Below are 18,243 nucleotides of genomic sequence, written 5' to 3' on the forward strand. Positions count from 1 at the left end.
ATAAAATTTCTGAGTTTAAAAAGTTGGAAATTTGCTAGAAAAAAATGAAACTTTGAGATCAATCTTAAAAATGTTATACAAATAATTAGGACATTTTTTAGTTGCAAAAGTAATCTTTCGTCTAGGAAACTCATATTTTTATAATAAAGCAAAAAAATATATATCTTAAGAAGGAAATTTGAGTTTCAAAAATCAAAAAACATTTTTTTTAGAAAAGACATGAATATTTCTGATTTTCAAAAGTAAAAAAATAGTTTGGGTTTTGAATAAAACGAGTTTGTCCATCTTTCAGACAAGTTTTGAGAATACAGAAATTTTACTCAAGTAAGAGCAAAAAGTAAAAACACTCCGAAAAGTAATTTTTCTCTAAAAAATTACTCAAGTAAATGTAACTTGTTACTATTCATCTCTGCTGATATGCGATGCTGTAATCATGTGATGTGTTTTTAGATAATTTAAATTGGAATAAATGTGTAGTTTACTTTTTTATTTACATTTCAGTAAAAACTTGAAAATCCTTTCCTTCAGTTTTGACTTTAAACTCTCTGGACGGAACCGACTGATGGTTAACATCCTCGTGTTTCTCCAGGAAAACCTGCTGGAAATCGCAGACATACTTCCCGATTTACGGCCGTTTATTTGGAGAACGATTGACTCCTGCGCTGCGTTTAGAGCCGTTGTTCCTCCGGCTGGTTCCTCTGGTTCTGGAGCGGCAGTCGGGGCCTATTGTCCCCATCCTCTGGCTCACCTCTGTTTAACTGAAAAGGCTGGTTAACAATGGGGACCCCCGCCCTCCACCCGCCTGTCACCCACTGTTGTGCTTTTGAAGTGAGGAAGAAAGAGGAAGAGGAAGCTCATCCAGCATCCATCCGTGGTTCTGGATACAATGTTTGTGGCTCATTTTAGGCTATTCTTGGTTTGAGTTTCAGAACTTTTTACACTTTTACACAGATTTTATTCCAGCTCTAGATGACCTGCACTGCAAAAAGACAAAACTTTACCAAGAATTTTCATCTATTTTCTAATACAAATATCTGAGTTCACTTGAAATCAGACAAAACTAACTTATAAGTAACTTTTCAGCAAGACATAAGAGCTTATTGTAAGTCACTCTTAAGACATTTTTTCTGTGTTATAAGTTAAATAATCTGTCAGAGGGACTAGTCTTACTGAAAAGTTACTTCTAAGTTAGTTTTGTCTTATTTCAAGTGAACTAAGATGTTTCCACAACAAACTACCAAAAATACTTGGTAATATTTGGTGTTTTTGTGACAATTTACATACAAATTCATGATAAATCTTTAAATCCATGCAAACTACACAGAAAGCTGCAACAGAACAGTGTCATTAGTTTTATTTTTTCATTTAAAGCACTAAAAATAAAACAGAATTAAATTAACATAATGTGATTTACTCTCCTGTGGTTTTATATGTAAACATTCAAGTAAAAACAAAATTTCGGAAAATTAAACAGAATATTTTATGATCTTAGTGCTTTGTTGATGGAGTTGGATATTTTAATGCAGATCGAAGCCTCTGTGTGTTTCAGAGCTGGTGGCCTATATGAGATATTTAAAGCACATAATGTTGCTTTGTTTAGACTTTTTCTGTGTCAGTCAACCGTCTGACAAACGACTAAATATAGAAACCTGAGGAGAAGACTTAAGCCTTCTTGTTTTTCCTTTCAAGCAGCTACTTTATAAACAAGAAAGAGTCACTTTACATTTTAAACAGATGTTTTTGGAGGTCAGACTTCAACATGCAAGTCTGTGTTTTATTTTGTATGGAGGCGAGTTTCAAATACGGGCTGTAACTAACGTTTTAGTAATTGATTATTCTGACAATCAATTAATTTGATTTTTAAAAATGGATAATTCGATGGATTTTTCATAGAACCACTTAAGCTTATTCAATATATTAGAAATGCATTTAAAAATATTGTAAATATTTAACAAAAAAGTATATTCTATAAAAATATATATTTTTATATTTTAAAATAAAAATATTAAAAATAATATTTTGTTTTTATTCTAAAAGTAATATTTTAACATAATATTTTTATTAAAACATTATTTTTAATAAAACATATTAAATAATAAAGTTAATGCAAACTTTCTAAAAATATTTTAAAAATATTTTTTAAACTGAAAATAATATTACATTTTTAAAAAATATTTTAAAAATATTATTGAAAATATATTTCTAGTATTATAGTTTTTTTTATTATTATTTTTTTACATAAGCAAATCAAAGCCAATTGAGGAGTTTTGACCAGAACATTTTACAGACAAAAGAGGTTTTTTTTTTGTTTGTTTTGTTTTTCTTCTCTTAATTTCACAATGTTTATATTTTCTGTACAGTTTTGGCTTAACTAGTGCACTGAAAATATTGTTTTTCAGTAAATTGGCTTTTTTATGTGTATACTCCACATTAACAATTAATCTATTATTAAATTAATCTGATTCATTTCAGCTGTTGTAAATTTTAAAAAATGCAGTTCCTGGTGAGAAATTAGATGAGACGGCCAGTGGAACCAGAACTTTTTCATCAATATTAAGGAATTACTTAAAATGAGCTCATATTTCTAGCTAAAAATCTACTTGTAAGTTAGTTTTGTACCATTTCAAGTGTATTAAGATATTTGCTAGAAACTAAACCAAAAATACTTGGTAAGATTTTGTGGTTTTGCAGTGTACGTAGTCACAGTCCTATTTCCTGCTTCACACTTTTCACTAGATGGCAGTGTACTTCCACTGCTTTCTGACCCACTGCACATGTTCAGCCAGATCCAATAATGATCACACACACTGATATAATAAGAGAGAAACACAGATAGAAAAGATAAAGGCAGCTGTGCTAATCTTAGCCGAACATTATTATTCTGCTGCTGACTGAGGGATGTAAAATCTTTTTCATTTCATGCACTCGGCATTTTCAGGCTTTGTTTGCGAAGAGATGCAGATTAACTATCTTGGCAAGAAAGATAACAGTGAAAGACCACAGTAATTATATAAAGAGGCTTCCCTATCAGTTTATACGGCCGTGATGTATGTTGTGCCAGACTGCTGGTTGTTGGAATGAGGTGAGGTAGCAGGAAGGAAACAGGAGGATGTAGAGCTTTCCTCTTGTCAGATAATCAATACTGGGACTGACTGCTGGAGAGGATGGATGAGCAGGAGCCGCAGACTATATGCCAAGCTTGTTCTATCCTTCAAAACTCTGAAAAAGCTCTGCAAATGCAGCCCAACATGCAGTGGCCGAGGATTTTCCACTCTAAAAGTCATCCACAGCTCTTTGTATGAGCTCATCCCATTACTGTCTGTGAAGTGCTTTTTGATAGGCAAGACATGTGATGAATACTCAGCCACAACAAAAGGCTGCAGGGCTGGTTGCTGAATTCACTGATCTTAATCCAAACCGGTTTGAATCGTAGGCTTAGATGTTATTTAAATTATTTGGACTGAGCAGACTCGGTTGGCTCCCGTTTCAAATATTTAAACCCCCAGGAGAGGAGAGAGGACATTAAACTGCAACTTATTATTGAAGATGTGCGAAAATGTTCATTTTCTAACACTCAGCGGGGAAGGAGGAGAATTTCTGTTTATTGTTTGCTTTAAAAAAGGCAGAAAAATCTCATATTTTTACAAGTTTCTGGTGGAGGATCAGGGTTTTATTCTCGTTGTCAATCAGGCGTTTGAATGTCACGTTGGCTCTCTGGTACCGTGTATGACTGGGGGGTAATTTCATAACCGTGCCCAGAGAAGACCACCAACAACATTATGCAACTCCACTCTTAAAATCCACCCATTGTTGTCTCATATCTTCCACTCTGCCCCACAGCATCACCCACTATTAACTACAGCCAAACCACAAATTTACATACAGCACAGAAAAAAGAAAACCTTTCATTCCCACTGTCTGTCTGCGTGTTATCTTTAATGAGTTAATCTAAAGTTCCCTGCTCTAATCGATCGACTCGTTTTTATCTTGTATCAAAAGGTCCAAACTTCTTTCCATGGCATTAAGAAATACATGTTCAACTGCTGAATGCTAAAAAAAAGAAGCTAATTATTATATTTGAATATCTTTTTCTGTCATATGTGTTAAATACTCATTAACAGAAAATTATCGATTTTGACATCAGGCAGCGCTGAAAACCAACCGTTTATTGGCGTCATGTATTTTTATCCGCCTTTCTGTCATCACCTTCATAGCAAATCAGTATTTTTTAAAATGAGAAATTAACTCTACTCTGCCATACTATTAAATTACTAACTTAAGAAACTTATCAAGTGTTTATATTTCAAAACAGAACAGCATAAACAGAATTTTTCATCCCAAACCAGACTCTATTTGGACCTTACCTCTTCGCCGATGTGGTAGAGGGCCGCCATCTTTGTTTGTGTACCAACGGCTCCAGTTAAGAATGACGAGCGGCGCCCTCTGCCGGATGGCGGCCAAACTACAACACTAAAAAAAAGATCTAATGAACGTTGTTAATCGATTGGAACTTATTTTAATCTAATAAACCATTAATCGACTATCTTATGGATCATGTGCTAAATGTCAGAATAATTAGAGATATTTTTATTTTGAAATATAATTTAGAAGTTTGCATCCAACAAGATTACTTTTGGAAAGCCCAAATAAAAAATTTCCTTTTGGTTATTTCATAGCTTTGGAGGCGTGTTTTGAGGTTTGATGAAAGTAAGGTTAGAGTGTTTGACTATAATGCCCGGGGATATGTTCAGATAGACACTAGGTGGCGCTAGAGTGCCTTCTCTGTTTTATTGTACTTTATTTTTATAGTGTATTGAGCGGAATACAGTGCAGAATTGCTTAAGGCAATGGCCAGATTACACATTTGTTACATTTAGAGGAAAACAAGGAAAATTGCACCCCAACCATCAAAGTCAGTGGCAGCATCATGTTGTTGTTTTCCTGCAATTAAAGCAGCAGTGATATTTATTTTTAAAAATGTTGTTTTTTTATATTTGTTAAAACTGTCACTATGTTGTGATGGTCTAATATAGATAAAAAAGAGCTCCTCTACTTTCTCCCAGTGCTAACAAGAAACAACCAATCAGAGTCAGGAGGCGGGTCTTAGTGCTATCAATCTCCACTCTACAGCTAGCAAAGCCTGTTGTAAATGCTAAAGCTAATTAGCTTCCAATGACGGCAGATATCCAGGAAGATTTCTCTGCCATTAGCACATTTAGCAACAAGTACATGAGATTGATTGACAGGTCCTCCTTCTGGCTCTGATTGTTTGTTTTTGGTACATTTTTCAGAGTAAAAGTTGCGAAGAAGAGATCTGATGGAAAAGATTCTTTGGCAATTAATTTATAAGTCCAGTCTTAGATCTAGATATGCTGCCGACAAAATGAAGAACACCATCCAGAAGAAGCTTGCTCCTAAACTTTGGGAAGATGTAAGGACATAGATTTTGTCTTTTTTGATGAGATGGGAAAAAAAAACTCTGCCAATACATCTTTCAACTTCTGTCTGGCAAAGGCAATACAGTTAAAGAATTGTTGTTTAAGATGATTAAAAGTGACAACCCAATAGTTATCCACAAGGTGATAGAAAGCTTCAAGAGAACCCTTTCACGTCCCAGAAAAATCCATCTAAAGAAAAACCATCTTAAAAAAAGACCATCTTAAAAAGGCCTGGAGGTGGATTAAACATGCTGTCTGCTGAGGAGACGATTCAGACGACAGTCAGATTCAAGGACCCTCTCACTATGACTCGAGACTGGACTCTGACTCGGAACCGGACTATGACTCGGAACCGGACTATGACTCAAAACTGGACTCTGACTCAGAACCGGACTATGACTCAAAACTGGACTCTGACTCAGAACCGGACTAGGACTCAAAACTGGACTCTGACTCAGAACCGGACTAGGACTCAAAACTGGACTCTGACTCGGGACTGGCCTCCGAGTTTGAACCGGACTCCTCTCAGTTTGATCCGGCCTCTCAGTTTAGACAGGCCTCCGAGTCGGGACCTGCCTCCGAGTCGGAATCATCCTTTGAATTGGGACCGGTCTCTGAGTCTGGACCCAGCAACACAGGTAACACATGGAACACCAAGGAACAAGATATGCAGTGATAGAATAGACGAGGACCCGACAAGGAATAAAGACAACAGGTGGATTTAAATACACAGGGAAGGTAATCAGGAAACTAGACACACCTGGGAAACAATCAACAGGGAAGACAGGACAGGACACGTCCCTCCTGACCCATCCTCTCCTAAGTGAAATTAAAGCTGCAGTATGTAACTTTTATAAAAATATTTTTTTCACATATTTTTTAAAACTGTCATTATGTTGTGACAGTGATGAGAGATGAGAGGTAATCTGTGAAAAATCTATTTCCTCTGCCTTCTCTCAGTGCTAGAAACAGCCAATCAGAGGCAGGAGTTTTAGTGCTGTCAATCACAAGCTCATGTGGTGCTTCTCATCCTTCCTCCCCCTCGATTTGTGCCATGCTGCAGCTAGCATAGCACAGAGCTGTGCAGATTCTAACTGTGAATGCTCAGTTTAGTTAGCATACCTGCCGATGACGGCAGATAAACGGTTTCTTGTAATGATAAGTTGTTTCTCCCCCATTAGTACATTTAGCAGTGAGTGAATGAGGCTAATTGACAGCGCTAAGAGCGTCCTACTGGTTCTGACTGGTTGTTTTGGTCAGAATGGTGCAGTACTTTAACCAGTAATAGTAAATCAGGAAGGAGATGGAGGAGATTGATCTTTTCACAGATTATCTGTCTCATAACAAACTGCTACGACAGTCTAATTTTTTGTCAGGGGGCCAGATTTTGTCAGATTTCTGGCAGCGCCCCTGTCACAGATTATGTTTTATTTTATTCTGTCAAGATATGGTGGCAGTTTTAGCAAATATGTAAAAACAAATGAATAAAAGTTACATCCTGCAGGTTTAATTTGAAGAAAGTCATGTCAGATCCTGCTTTCAGTTTACGGGTAAAAACTGGACTTTAACATTCAAATTTCGATTGAAAAGAAGATGAAACTCCTTTTATTGCTGCAGTTTGAATCACTGTTTATACCGGCCCACTTTTGGGACTTCGCAGCGCAACAACCACGACTTTAACACGCAACATAGACCTTTATGGAGGAGAGAGAGAGAAAGAGAGAGAGCGAAGGGAAAAACATAAACAAAGAAAGAAAGCCTGCGCTGATTGCTTTGCAGCCAACCACAGGAGCTGCTGGCTGTGTTTTGGAGGAGGAGGAGGAGGAGGGTTAGTTCGTGTCAGGGGGAGCTGAGGTGAGTGGAGATGCGCCACTGCCCTCCGGACTCGCCCATCCCGAATCTTGCCTTGAGAAGTTGAGGTGATGCCGCTGCGAGGACCCGTCTCTGTTTTCTTTCACTTCTCGATTTTAACATCCCCCCTCCTCCTTCTCTTTCTCTTCCCCTTCCTCCTCCTCCTCCTCCTCCTCAACTTGGATGGCTTGAGCGGCTCGTCCTGCGCTCTTGCTCGCCGCCCCGGAGAGATGTAAGGTCTGGGCCGTCCACCGCCCTCACACTGCGCGGAGCAGCGGCGTGATTCAGGTCGCTATCTGACAGAAAGAGAGAGAGAGAGAAACAAACACACGCAGAGAGAGATAGGAGGGTTAAAAAAAGAGGAAAAAAACTACTTTGGAGATGTGAATGATCGCGGGTTTGCTGCTCATCCCACCAGCTCGCCTGTCCTATGCGATCGACAGCGGGATGTGAAGAGGAAGATGATTGGGGCATAAACTATTCCCGGAGACGCCTGTCACAGCTACAGCCGCTGAAGTGGAAAGGGTGGATGGTTATTTCGCAAACACTTCAAGCCTATGTATACTACTGCATTCATTTGTTGGAAACGCTTCCTAGTATCTTCGAGAACAGCGCAGGAGGAATGCTGCTCCGAGATCTGATGCCATTTACTTTAAGTTTTTGGCCTTTTTTCATCGCTCACTGCCTCCTGTCACAGCTTTCACTCTCATGCAAGGTAAGCATCGCGTTGAGGTGCATGAAGGGGGGAAGCGGGCTGCACGGATCCAACTGGAGTTGGATGTTTAACTAACTTACGGCGGTCTGTTTATGCTCATCGTGCTGCTGCAGCTGCAGCTCTCCGCATGTGAAAATAGTCTAGTTTTTAAAACACCTTTGGATATTTAGCTTCAATTCTAACATTACAGATTTTTTTTTATTAATGATCATAAATGACGTTTATTCCACATAATAAACGGAAAAGTAGGTTTTCGCATCTATCGCACATGAGGAGTACAATGTTGCTCTGTATTTTGAAGGAGGTTTTCACTGTTTAACACATTTAGTTTGATGCTCCTTATTCCTGAAGTGAGAATAACACCAGAAAGTCACAATATCAAATTTAAATGGACGATAAATTGCCCCAGAAGTTATAGCGGTAAACGATAATATCGTTGTTTTGAGAGCATTTTCAAGTAATATAATGGTAGTGTCATAATAATGGGGGAAAAACACACATTCTCAAAGGTGAGTAAACTTTAAATTTTAACAAACATTTAACACTGTAACTTGAAGACAATAACAGAAACAACCAATAAAATGAATTATGAAGTCTCTGTAAACAAAAAAGGGCTAGTTGAGTCCAAAGCATCAGACTGAAGAGTTTTGTCATCCAGTTTTTGATAGAAAGAGAGAAAAGAGAAACAATAAATCAACAAAATAGAATTTATTAAGCTTGTTTTGATTTATTATAATTGATTTATTTCAACAAAAGGCTGTCTAAAATAAGGGTGTACCAATAAATCAGCTTTAATTTCCTTAATTTCTGAGGATCAGTGATCGATCGATACCTACATGTGAAGCTGATATTATCAACCATTATTATTTAACTTGGCAAAACGTCTAAAAATCATCCACTGTCCTCTTTTTGCTCTGCTGTGAGAAAAGTTTGACTTGACCACTTGCACAAATATTAAAACATAAGAAAAACATGATTTTACTTATTAGAAAAGCTTGGTTATAAAAAGATGAATACTTTGTGTTGTGCTAAACTTTTTGCACTGACAGAAAATTATGTTGGCAATAGGGCCGAAACGATTAATCGAGTTAATTGTGATTATTGAATCGATTAATTGGTATCAGTCAAAACTGGAATCGGCAGGTCAAGCTTGTTAAAGATTGGTAATTGACCAGAAAGGTGCAATCGGTGCACCGATAGTTAAAGAGAAGACAAATAGGTCTCAAAAGAACTTAAAATTAGGTTTTCTTATGTTCAGAAAATAAGAGGACATTCAGAATCACTGCTAACGCAGCTACATCTGGCCATCCAAGCAAGTTAACCTCAAAAGCAGGCCGCAACATGCCAAAAGAAGTTAAACCTAAAATGTTATCAGGCTCTTGCTACTGTCAAGCTAAGTTTAAGTTTTATGGCAGAGATGAAAGTTAAAGGGACAGAGGACATGTTTGATGTAAACAAAAATTCAGCAAACAAAAATAACCTCGACTCAGCTGGGCGATCTGACCAGCTTCAGAGAACTATTGTGAGTTTTATCGAGTATCAGAAGGTGAAGCATTTGTAAAAAGAAAAAAGAAAAAAAAAAGAAAAGAAAGAAAACTAAAGTGGAAGTGGACCCTGAAATATGAAAGCAAACCAAAATATTTCTATAAATCCACTAAGAACTGGTGAGAATAAAGAAATGTAAAGTCCTGGGATGGAGATTTGGAGATTTGAAACAACCTGAATGCCTCAAACATCTCATGGCTGAAAGTGAGAAGAGTTAAAAACTTTCCTCAGACTGACTGACGTCAAAGACTGGCTGCAAGAAGCATCTCACTGAAATTATTCCTGTCATTTCAGTTACTTTTGGGCTCGAATGAACAAATTTAATTTAATTTATGAGAATAGGGTTTGGGTCTCTTTCTTTCAAAATGCTTTCTATTTATTAAGTTAAATAAAAGCTGATATTTTTTTACTTATTACAAAAGATTAGTTATTAAAAGAGGAATACTTTGTGTTGTGCTAAACATTTGTGCATTGAAAGAACATAATGTTGATAATAAAACTGAAACGATTAATCGAGTTAATCTGATTAATCGATTATCAAATCAATTAATCGTTAACAGACACTCTAAAATGTTTACTGAAAGAACAACAAACTCAGCAGCAATTAAGTCATAACTGTACAAAAATATCAACAAAAGAAAAACTTTGTAAATGTTCTACCCAAAACTCTTCATGTGGCAACTTTTTAGCTTCACCTGGTTCAGATTCTGTAAAAAATAAATCTCTTATTAAGCGCCTTTTGCTTTCTAATTCCTAATTTGTTAATCCCCAAAATAATAAACAGATTAGCCATACACTGTATTGATTATAAGTCAACAGCTTTTCACATGTTGATGTTAGTATATTTTAGCTCCTTTGATACAAATAATCAATCATTCACTAAAGGAATGTTGTTTCATTTTAGTTAATAATATGTTTATTAAAAAGAAATGAATTATTTGTTTATTTGCATCTTTTCATGTATGGTGCAAACAAGCTTACATGAAAAATCTGCAGTGTGGCAAATTTTTTATCCGATTAATCATTAGAATAATTTATATCAAAAACTAAAATAATCATTAGTTGCAGCCCTAATTATGTTTGTAATAATTTTACCCTGACTAGAGATAAAAAGTCTCTATCTGCATCAATTACCTGTGCTGGAAGGGTCACTTTTTTACAATTCTTGCAGTTTGGGACCGCATAAAATCAGTCAAACAGCCATAAGTGGGCCCCAGGCCGCATATTGGACATCCCTGTGGGAGGGGTTTGGTGATAGTTTTTAGCTATTACCCACAGTTGTATTGAAATGTTTTAATTAATGAGTAAAATGTTAATTTTAGGGCTGCAACTATCGATTAATCTAATAATTAATCGATTAATCATGTAAGAAAATTGGCACATTCTAAAGATTTTTCATTTAAAAAATTAAGCATATTTTCATTCAGTATTAGAAATGCATTAAATGATGCAAATAAACACATGATTCCTTTTTTAAATAAGAAAATAAACATTTAATTGCTTTAGATGCAGGAACACATCATTCCTTTATTGAATTTGAACCAGGTGGAGCTAAAACTACGGCGCTTTAGGAGATTTGAGTAAAACATGTTTACACAACAAAGGTGTTTTTTTTATTTAAATGCAAAATGCATATATTTTTGTACAGTTTTATCTTAATTACTGCTCCGATCATGTAGAATTTTCAGCAAATTGTTTACCTCCGTTTACGATTAATTAATTACTAAATAAGTTGAAGATTACTTCAATAATAATAATAGAATAATAATGATGAACGTTTATTTGTAACGCATGTTTTAGCAACAGAATAGTTCAAAGATCATAGAGTCACCTATATGATCAATTATGAAACCGATTAATCACGATTAATCATTTCCAATTAATTTAGGTTTTAGCCTAATTAAGCAACTTGTTCAGAGATAATTTTTTAAATCAGATGAAATTAGGTATTGAATATTTAATTGTGTGTCCTAATTGGTCCTAATCAGCTCTCCTGTTCTGGGAACATGAAGTAGCCAGTTGTGTTTTCTGTTCGCAGCATTCCCAGCAGGATCCCTGCAGCAGGCATATGTTACTGATGACTACTCTAACCTTTGCCCCTTGCAGCTGCCTACAGATAGTGGTGAGATGTTCTCCACATGCACGCAGTGTTGCCAGGGTTCATGTGTAATGTGATCTGCTCGAGTTTCCAAGTCCACCCACGCACACTCCTCGGGGCAGCCTGCTGCCCACTCTGCTGGTGGGTGGTTTCTTACAGGGAGAAACAGCAGCAGCAGCCGCAGCAGCAGCCGTTGACGTGATACTATTCTGCATGTACTACACACACACACACACACAGCAGCCCCAGTGACAACAACAGTGGAGCTGTGATGTGAAAGGAATGCTGAGAGGAGGAAATCCACGGTGCTGCTGAGTGTACACTGCTGATGCTACTCCTGAGTAACGCGCTCGCTCTTCTTCTGCTTTCCCTCGCCATAAGGGAGAGATCCAGAGATCATGCTCGCGGACGGTGGCGGAGAAAGTTGGCGAACAGTGCCAGGTGGCGTGCCACTGTAGGAGATACCCTCCCCTCCCTCCGCCTCCGCCTCCTCCACCGCCTCCTCGGCTTCTGGGAACCACAGGTAAGAACTCGAATCCGCTCGGTTAAAGAACTGGTTCATTTTCTTTCACGTCTTTTTATTGATTTGTTTAGAAATATTTTGATAGATATGGCACAAAATCATGTGGAGTTGTCAAATTTTGACAGATTCTAACCCACAAAGAAGTCAAACAGTGCAAAAATACAAAATCTTACCAGGTGTTTTGGGTCTAATTTCAAGTATTTTGGAAAATAAGACAAAACTAACTCAGTAACTTTTCAGCAAGATATAGGATTGCATAAATAATTCCTTAAGTACTTGTTCCACTGGCAGATTGTTTAATTTTTTAAATGAACAATCTGGAAGTAGTACTTTTTCATCATTATTAAGGAATTATTGATTTAAAACAAGTTGCTACATCTTGCTGAAAAGTTACTTGGAAGTTAGTTTTGTCCTCCCAGCTTACTAAGATATTTACACTAGAAACTTGATGAAAATACCTGGTAAGATTTTGTTTTCTGCAGTGCAATGGCCAGGCCAATACACTGCAAGAGCACAAAATTTTACCAAGCATTTTTGTTTAGTTTCTTGTGCAGATAACTTAGTAAAAATAAAATAAGACAGAAAATGACTTACAAGAAACTATCCAGATAAATATAGAAGCTTGTTTTAAGTAAATAACTCCTTAATATCAATTTAATTGGCAGATTATTTCACTTATGACATGGGAAAAAAAATTTTTATAAGTGAAATAATCTGACACCGGAACTAGTGCTTTTAGAATCAATATTAAGGAATTATTAAATTTAGATAATCTCCTGTATCTTGCTAAAAAGTTACTTGTAAGTTAGTTTCATCTTATTTCAAGTGAACTAAGACGTTTGCATTAGAAACTAGACTAAAGATACTTGGGAAGATTTTGTGTTTTTACAGTGTTCGTCCTGATGTCGGTTTTGCACCAGTTCGTCCTGCAGTAAACGCCTACACAGCATAATGCTACCACTCCCGTACTTTACAGCTGGAGTGCATGTTTCCATTTTTTACCTCTGAATGTAACAATGATCATTATGACCAAACAATTCAGTTTTAGTTTCATCAGACCACAGAATGTCTCCAAGAATCAACTGCAAGATGTAAGCTAGCTTGGTTAGTTTTGTCTTATTTCAAGTGTATAAACCAAAAATACTTGGCAAGACTTTGTGTTTTTGCAGCATGGACCTCAAGTAATACAACAAGTTTAAGGAAACTGTTTGGAGCTTTTATGTTTTTGTGCAGGGGGGGAAAATGTACCATCAGCCCCCCTGAGATTAGTGCAATGAGTGCAGTTTTGCACTCTTGCATCTGTGCATGTAATAGAGCCAGCAGGATGCTGACAGCTGAACACAGGACTAATTTATGCTGGGTTTGACTTTAGGGAGTACCCAACTGTCTGAGAAATCCAAGCCTGCTGGGCCGCCATGCTCAGAGGTTCAATGGTAGGGTTTTCCCCGTGAGGAGCCCCGCCGCCACCGATCGTAACACAAAGGAGTTCGTTTAATTCGCTAATAAGGTGCTAATGAAACAGTGCTGCAGTTCCACCTTCAAAGTTTAGCCGGCAGCATGAAGAGACCATGTTGGTGCTGTTGCACACTGGGCTTTTACAGTACATCTGTGCTGAGCTACTGCTGGTTGCGGCAGTTTTCTCCTCCTCATGGGGCCGAATCGTCTCCCACTGTGAAGGTTTATCAGCTGGCGGAGTGAAAAAACCAGCAGAAACCAGATATTAACACAAAACTGTACTGAAGCAAGAGTAGCACTACTTCAAAACATTTTACTCAAGGAAAAGTAAAAACGTGTTTGGTAAGAATGCAACTCGAATTCTGAGTAACTGATCAAAACATAATTTAATATTTAAAAATTACATCATCCGACTAATCAAAATATAAAGTTATGTGTGGACCTGTCAGAATAAATCATTTAATCAATTAATCGTACAATCAGGGTTTTTTTCTCTTTTCTTTCTACCAAAAACTGGATGATTAAACTCTTCAGTCTGGTGCTTTAGTCTAAACTTATCCATTTTTTAAAAGACAATTTTGTTGACAAAGACTTCATAATTTATTTTATTTGAACAGGAATATGAATTCACCCTAAAAGAAATACCCAAGCATTTGGAAATAAATGATCGTGTTTCATCTTGTTTATCCGAGCATTTCTTGTTAAAAGTTTATATGATTATATGATCTCAAGCATCCAGAAAACAGAGCGTTGAAATATGGAGCTGATGATGCAGCCCTTCTGCACTGCACTTTGGAATCACTCACCTCTTATCCCCGAGAAAACAAGAGCACTTAATCAGTGGGTAGGAAGGTTTTAATCTATCACTCCCAATGATTTTCTTTCTGTCCGCTCAATGTAGATGGATCTCTTCCCCGCACTCCCCACCCCGAGAGTTAAAAATCAAGAGTTATAGACCCTTCAGTGCTTGTTGTCAAGGTCACTGCATGAGTGCTGCCACGGCCATCTGACTGCAACCAAAGGTGGGGGTTTGGACGCCCAATTGTGCCCAGTGACTCATTTACCTTGTGCTGCATCCGCATGTTTTCAGCGTCCAGCAGCAGCAGCAGCACATCATAAAAAGTATAAGTGGTCCAATTTATATTCTCCCCTAACTTAACACAGAACTGTTTGCAGTAGGTGGAGACAGCATGAATAATTTATTTTAAGAGAGGGCTTCTTTTTTTTTTCTACTACAGAGAGGCATAATTATCTTGATATTCCCTGTGTAACCTGATTTGAAGAGGTCTTAGAGCTGAAGTTCTGTAGTCTTTAAAAATGCATAGAATATGCATGACCGACATGAAAAACTAGGACAATGACTGGGACCATATCTGTCTGCCAAAAGGAGGTAATAAAAGGTTGGAGAATAAGAGTCTGTGTGCTAAAAATGGTTAATTCAAAGGACTGGAGTCTCATCACGCTGTGGTAGATCCTTAACACCGGCTGAATTAGAGCCTTCAGCCGGTGACAAAACGCAGGATTAAAATGAGACTTTGGCAGAGAAGAGCTTTTAAATTTACAGCGACTTATGACAGAGCCATCACTTCACTCCGGGGAAATGAGCTGCACCGGAAAATCAAAACTTGGAGAAGAAGTATTTGTTGTTTTGGCTTAAAAAACATCATATTCAGAGTTATTAGTTTATTGTTTAGGCTGTGTGATGTATTTCCAAGGTGATAAAGGTGATAAACATTTGCAGGCGACTTGAATGAAATTCTGCATGATGCGTAGAGAGAAGCTGGAGTTGCTGATGCACGTAACGTTACACAACATCCCGGTGAGTGGTCCGACTCCACGGATCTAATGTGGAAAGAGCAGGAGGTTCTTGCAACGGTAATTGGTGTAGACAAGAGTGCTGGTGTAAGGGGGGCTGACGGGTCCCTAAATGATTCATGGTGTCAGGCTGGATATCTCTGAACACTGAACCCAAGACCTGCAGAACCGGCAAGGACACAAGAGCATCCCTGCTGCTCACCTATTGGTTTGGGTAAAAAAAAAAAGCTTAAAAATTAAAATATTTTATATGGTATCTGCATTTTGTTTAGAGCTGAAATGATTAATCGTGATTAATCACGATTGTTGAAATAATCATCAACTTATTTAGTAATCAATTAATCATTGACTGACTCAGAATAATGTCATTTGGTGAAACAACAACACAGTCAAAGCAGTAATCAATTCAAAACTACACAAATATTTACATTGTTCATTTAAAATAAGAAAAACTAAAGAAATTCTGTAAAGAAAAATCCTGATGAGCACATTTTAGTATTAATCGGTAAATCCTAAAAACATTCAACAGATCAGCCCTAAAATGTACTGATGTTAAGTCAAGCTGATGCTAAAAGTATATTTTTAGTTTTAGATGCATCCTTTGCTACAAATAATCACCAAAGGAAATCTATGTTTTTGTATTTTAGACAGCAAAATGTTTAATTTCGCATCTAAAACACAAAAATAACACTAATATTATAAATACATTGTAAAAAATAATGTTTTCCAGATGTTTTTCAAGCATTAACATAGAATAAGCCTGTGTTTAAAGAACAATTTGTAGAATGTTAAATCGATTAATCGTCAGAATTAACCGATTAATCGATTGCAGCTGTAATTTTGCTTAATTTTCTCTCTCTTTTCTCTATTTTGTCAGTGGCAGAGCCCATGGTGCCGTTGTTGAGGCCCTGGTGGATGGAAGTGGACGTTATAGTGCTTGGGACAGTGAGCTGTGCCTCAGTCGTCTTCCTCCTTTCTGCCATCATCATCTGCTACAAGGCTATCAAAAGGTTAGAGGAAGCCTTTTTATCATGCAAAGCACCTTGCAGCTGAAATACGGTATTCAAATAAACTTGATTGATGGAAATGTTCCTGTAAATATTCAGAAATTGTTTTTGGTAACACTTTATTTGACGGGGTGTGCATCAGACTGACATGACACTGTCATAAACATGACACCTGTCATGAAGGTGAACAAGTCTTTATGAATGTTTATGACTGCTGTCATGAAGTGTCAGTCGGTAAATAATGACACTTTTAATGCAAAGTTGACCATTTTAATGGACTTTTAATGCAACTTTACATTAAAAGTGTCACTATTTACCGTCGTAAACATTCATAAAGACTCGTTCGTCTTCCTGACAGGTGTTATGTTTATGTCAGTGTCATGGCAGTCTGATGCACACCCTGCCAAATAAAGTGTTACCTTGTTTTTCAATAGATACGGGAAAATCATTTATAATATAACATTCTCGTGTCCGTGAAACATTAAAAACCATTTTGCATGTCGTTATGTGGAGTGAAATGGTCAGTTCAAAAGTCAGGAATATGGTTTTCATCATTTATTCACTTATTTACTTTCTTTTATCTGCATCTAAAACAAACTTTGGTTGTTTGACAGGATCCTGAAATCAACTCGCAGTTGTTTCTTTGTTTCTTTGTTTTCCTCTCTTTCTCCCATCAGTTTGTCTAAAAATGTATCCTCAGTACCAAAAGTTGCTCCCTTTTGTGTATCTTACATTGATGTTCTCTTTGTTGCTTTTGGACGATTTTGATTTTTGCTTTACTTTGTTTTTGTTTATTCATTTATATGCCTCTATAGCCTCTATATCTTGCTGAAAAGTTACTTTCAAGTTAGTTTACTTGAAATAAGACATTTTCACCAGAAAAAAGACCAAAAAACTTGGTAAGATTTTGTGTTTTTGCAGTGTAATCCATTTAATTTATGGTATCTGTTGTGTGTGGTTTTTATCTCTGTTTTATGAATCGTTTTTGGTTATTTATTATGGATATTTAACATATTTCCCAGTTCCAGTCTAGAGTCCTTCAGAAAATTAAGATTTATTGATTTTTGAGAGGACGAACTTGCATTATTACCCCATTATCATCATATTAATTGAAGATTGTCAAAACAACAATATTATCGTTTATTGCAATAATTTAAATTTATCGTCCGGCAAATTTTTCGTATTGTGACAGGCCTAAATCTAACAGATTTTTTTAAAAATGCTTTTTTGACCTTTGCCACTCTGCTGAAGGCACCGAAGTCACAAAGGTTACAATAATCAATCTAGAAGCCATTAAAAAACACCAGCTTGCTTCTGTAGTCTCTCAGTTTCTAGTTTTTCTGTCATTTCTCAAAGTGCAGACTGAGACGATGGAGAGAGTTCAAACGCAGATCAGATCGATTAAATAAAATGAATCGTTAAACAAACTGCAGCGCAAGCAGGAAATCCCACATCAACAGAGGAAAGCAGATCCATTTAATACACAGATGAATAATAATTTAGTATTTAGACAAAGACACATTACAGGTGATAATTAGAAAAACTGGGCCCAGAATAAAGAAACAAAACAAAATCCAAGTTATATAATTAAGAAGAGGAGATCCACAGGCCTGTTCTTCAGAGTGGCTAACCAAAGAGCAAACACAGCAAACAATATCGCTCGGAACAATTTCCATATGTGACTAATGCTTTGGAGCCGGCTTTGTGAATGTGAACAAAAGAGGCAAGAATTGGGATCCCAACACAAAGCGTTCTGAGCTTCCTTCCCATTCGGCGAATTAAAAGATAAAAGTTGA

At 36.8% G+C, this 18,243-nt stretch overlaps 1 protein-coding gene across 1 annotated transcript; it reads left to right on the top strand.

Moving 5' to 3' along the window:
* The first annotated feature begins 6,921 nt into the window (after positions 1-6,921).
* Positions 6,922-16,493, top strand: prima1 (proline rich membrane anchor 1). Its single transcript, XM_016671990.1, has 3 exons — positions 6,922-8,004; positions 12,029-12,170; positions 16,318-16,493. The coding sequence occupies exons 1-3, from the start codon at positions 7,720-7,722 to the stop codon at positions 16,491-16,493; spliced, it is 603 nt and encodes a 200-aa protein (XP_016527476.1). The 5' UTR covers positions 6,922-7,719.
* Positions 16,494-18,243: the final 1,750 nt, after the last annotated feature.

Source organism: Poecilia formosa, unplaced genomic scaffold (genome assembly GCF_000485575.1).
Source record: "Poecilia formosa unplaced genomic scaffold, Poecilia_formosa-5.1.2 Scaffold54, whole genome shotgun sequence".
Classification (NCBI taxonomy): domain Eukaryota; kingdom Metazoa; phylum Chordata; class Actinopteri; order Cyprinodontiformes; family Poeciliidae; genus Poecilia; species Poecilia formosa.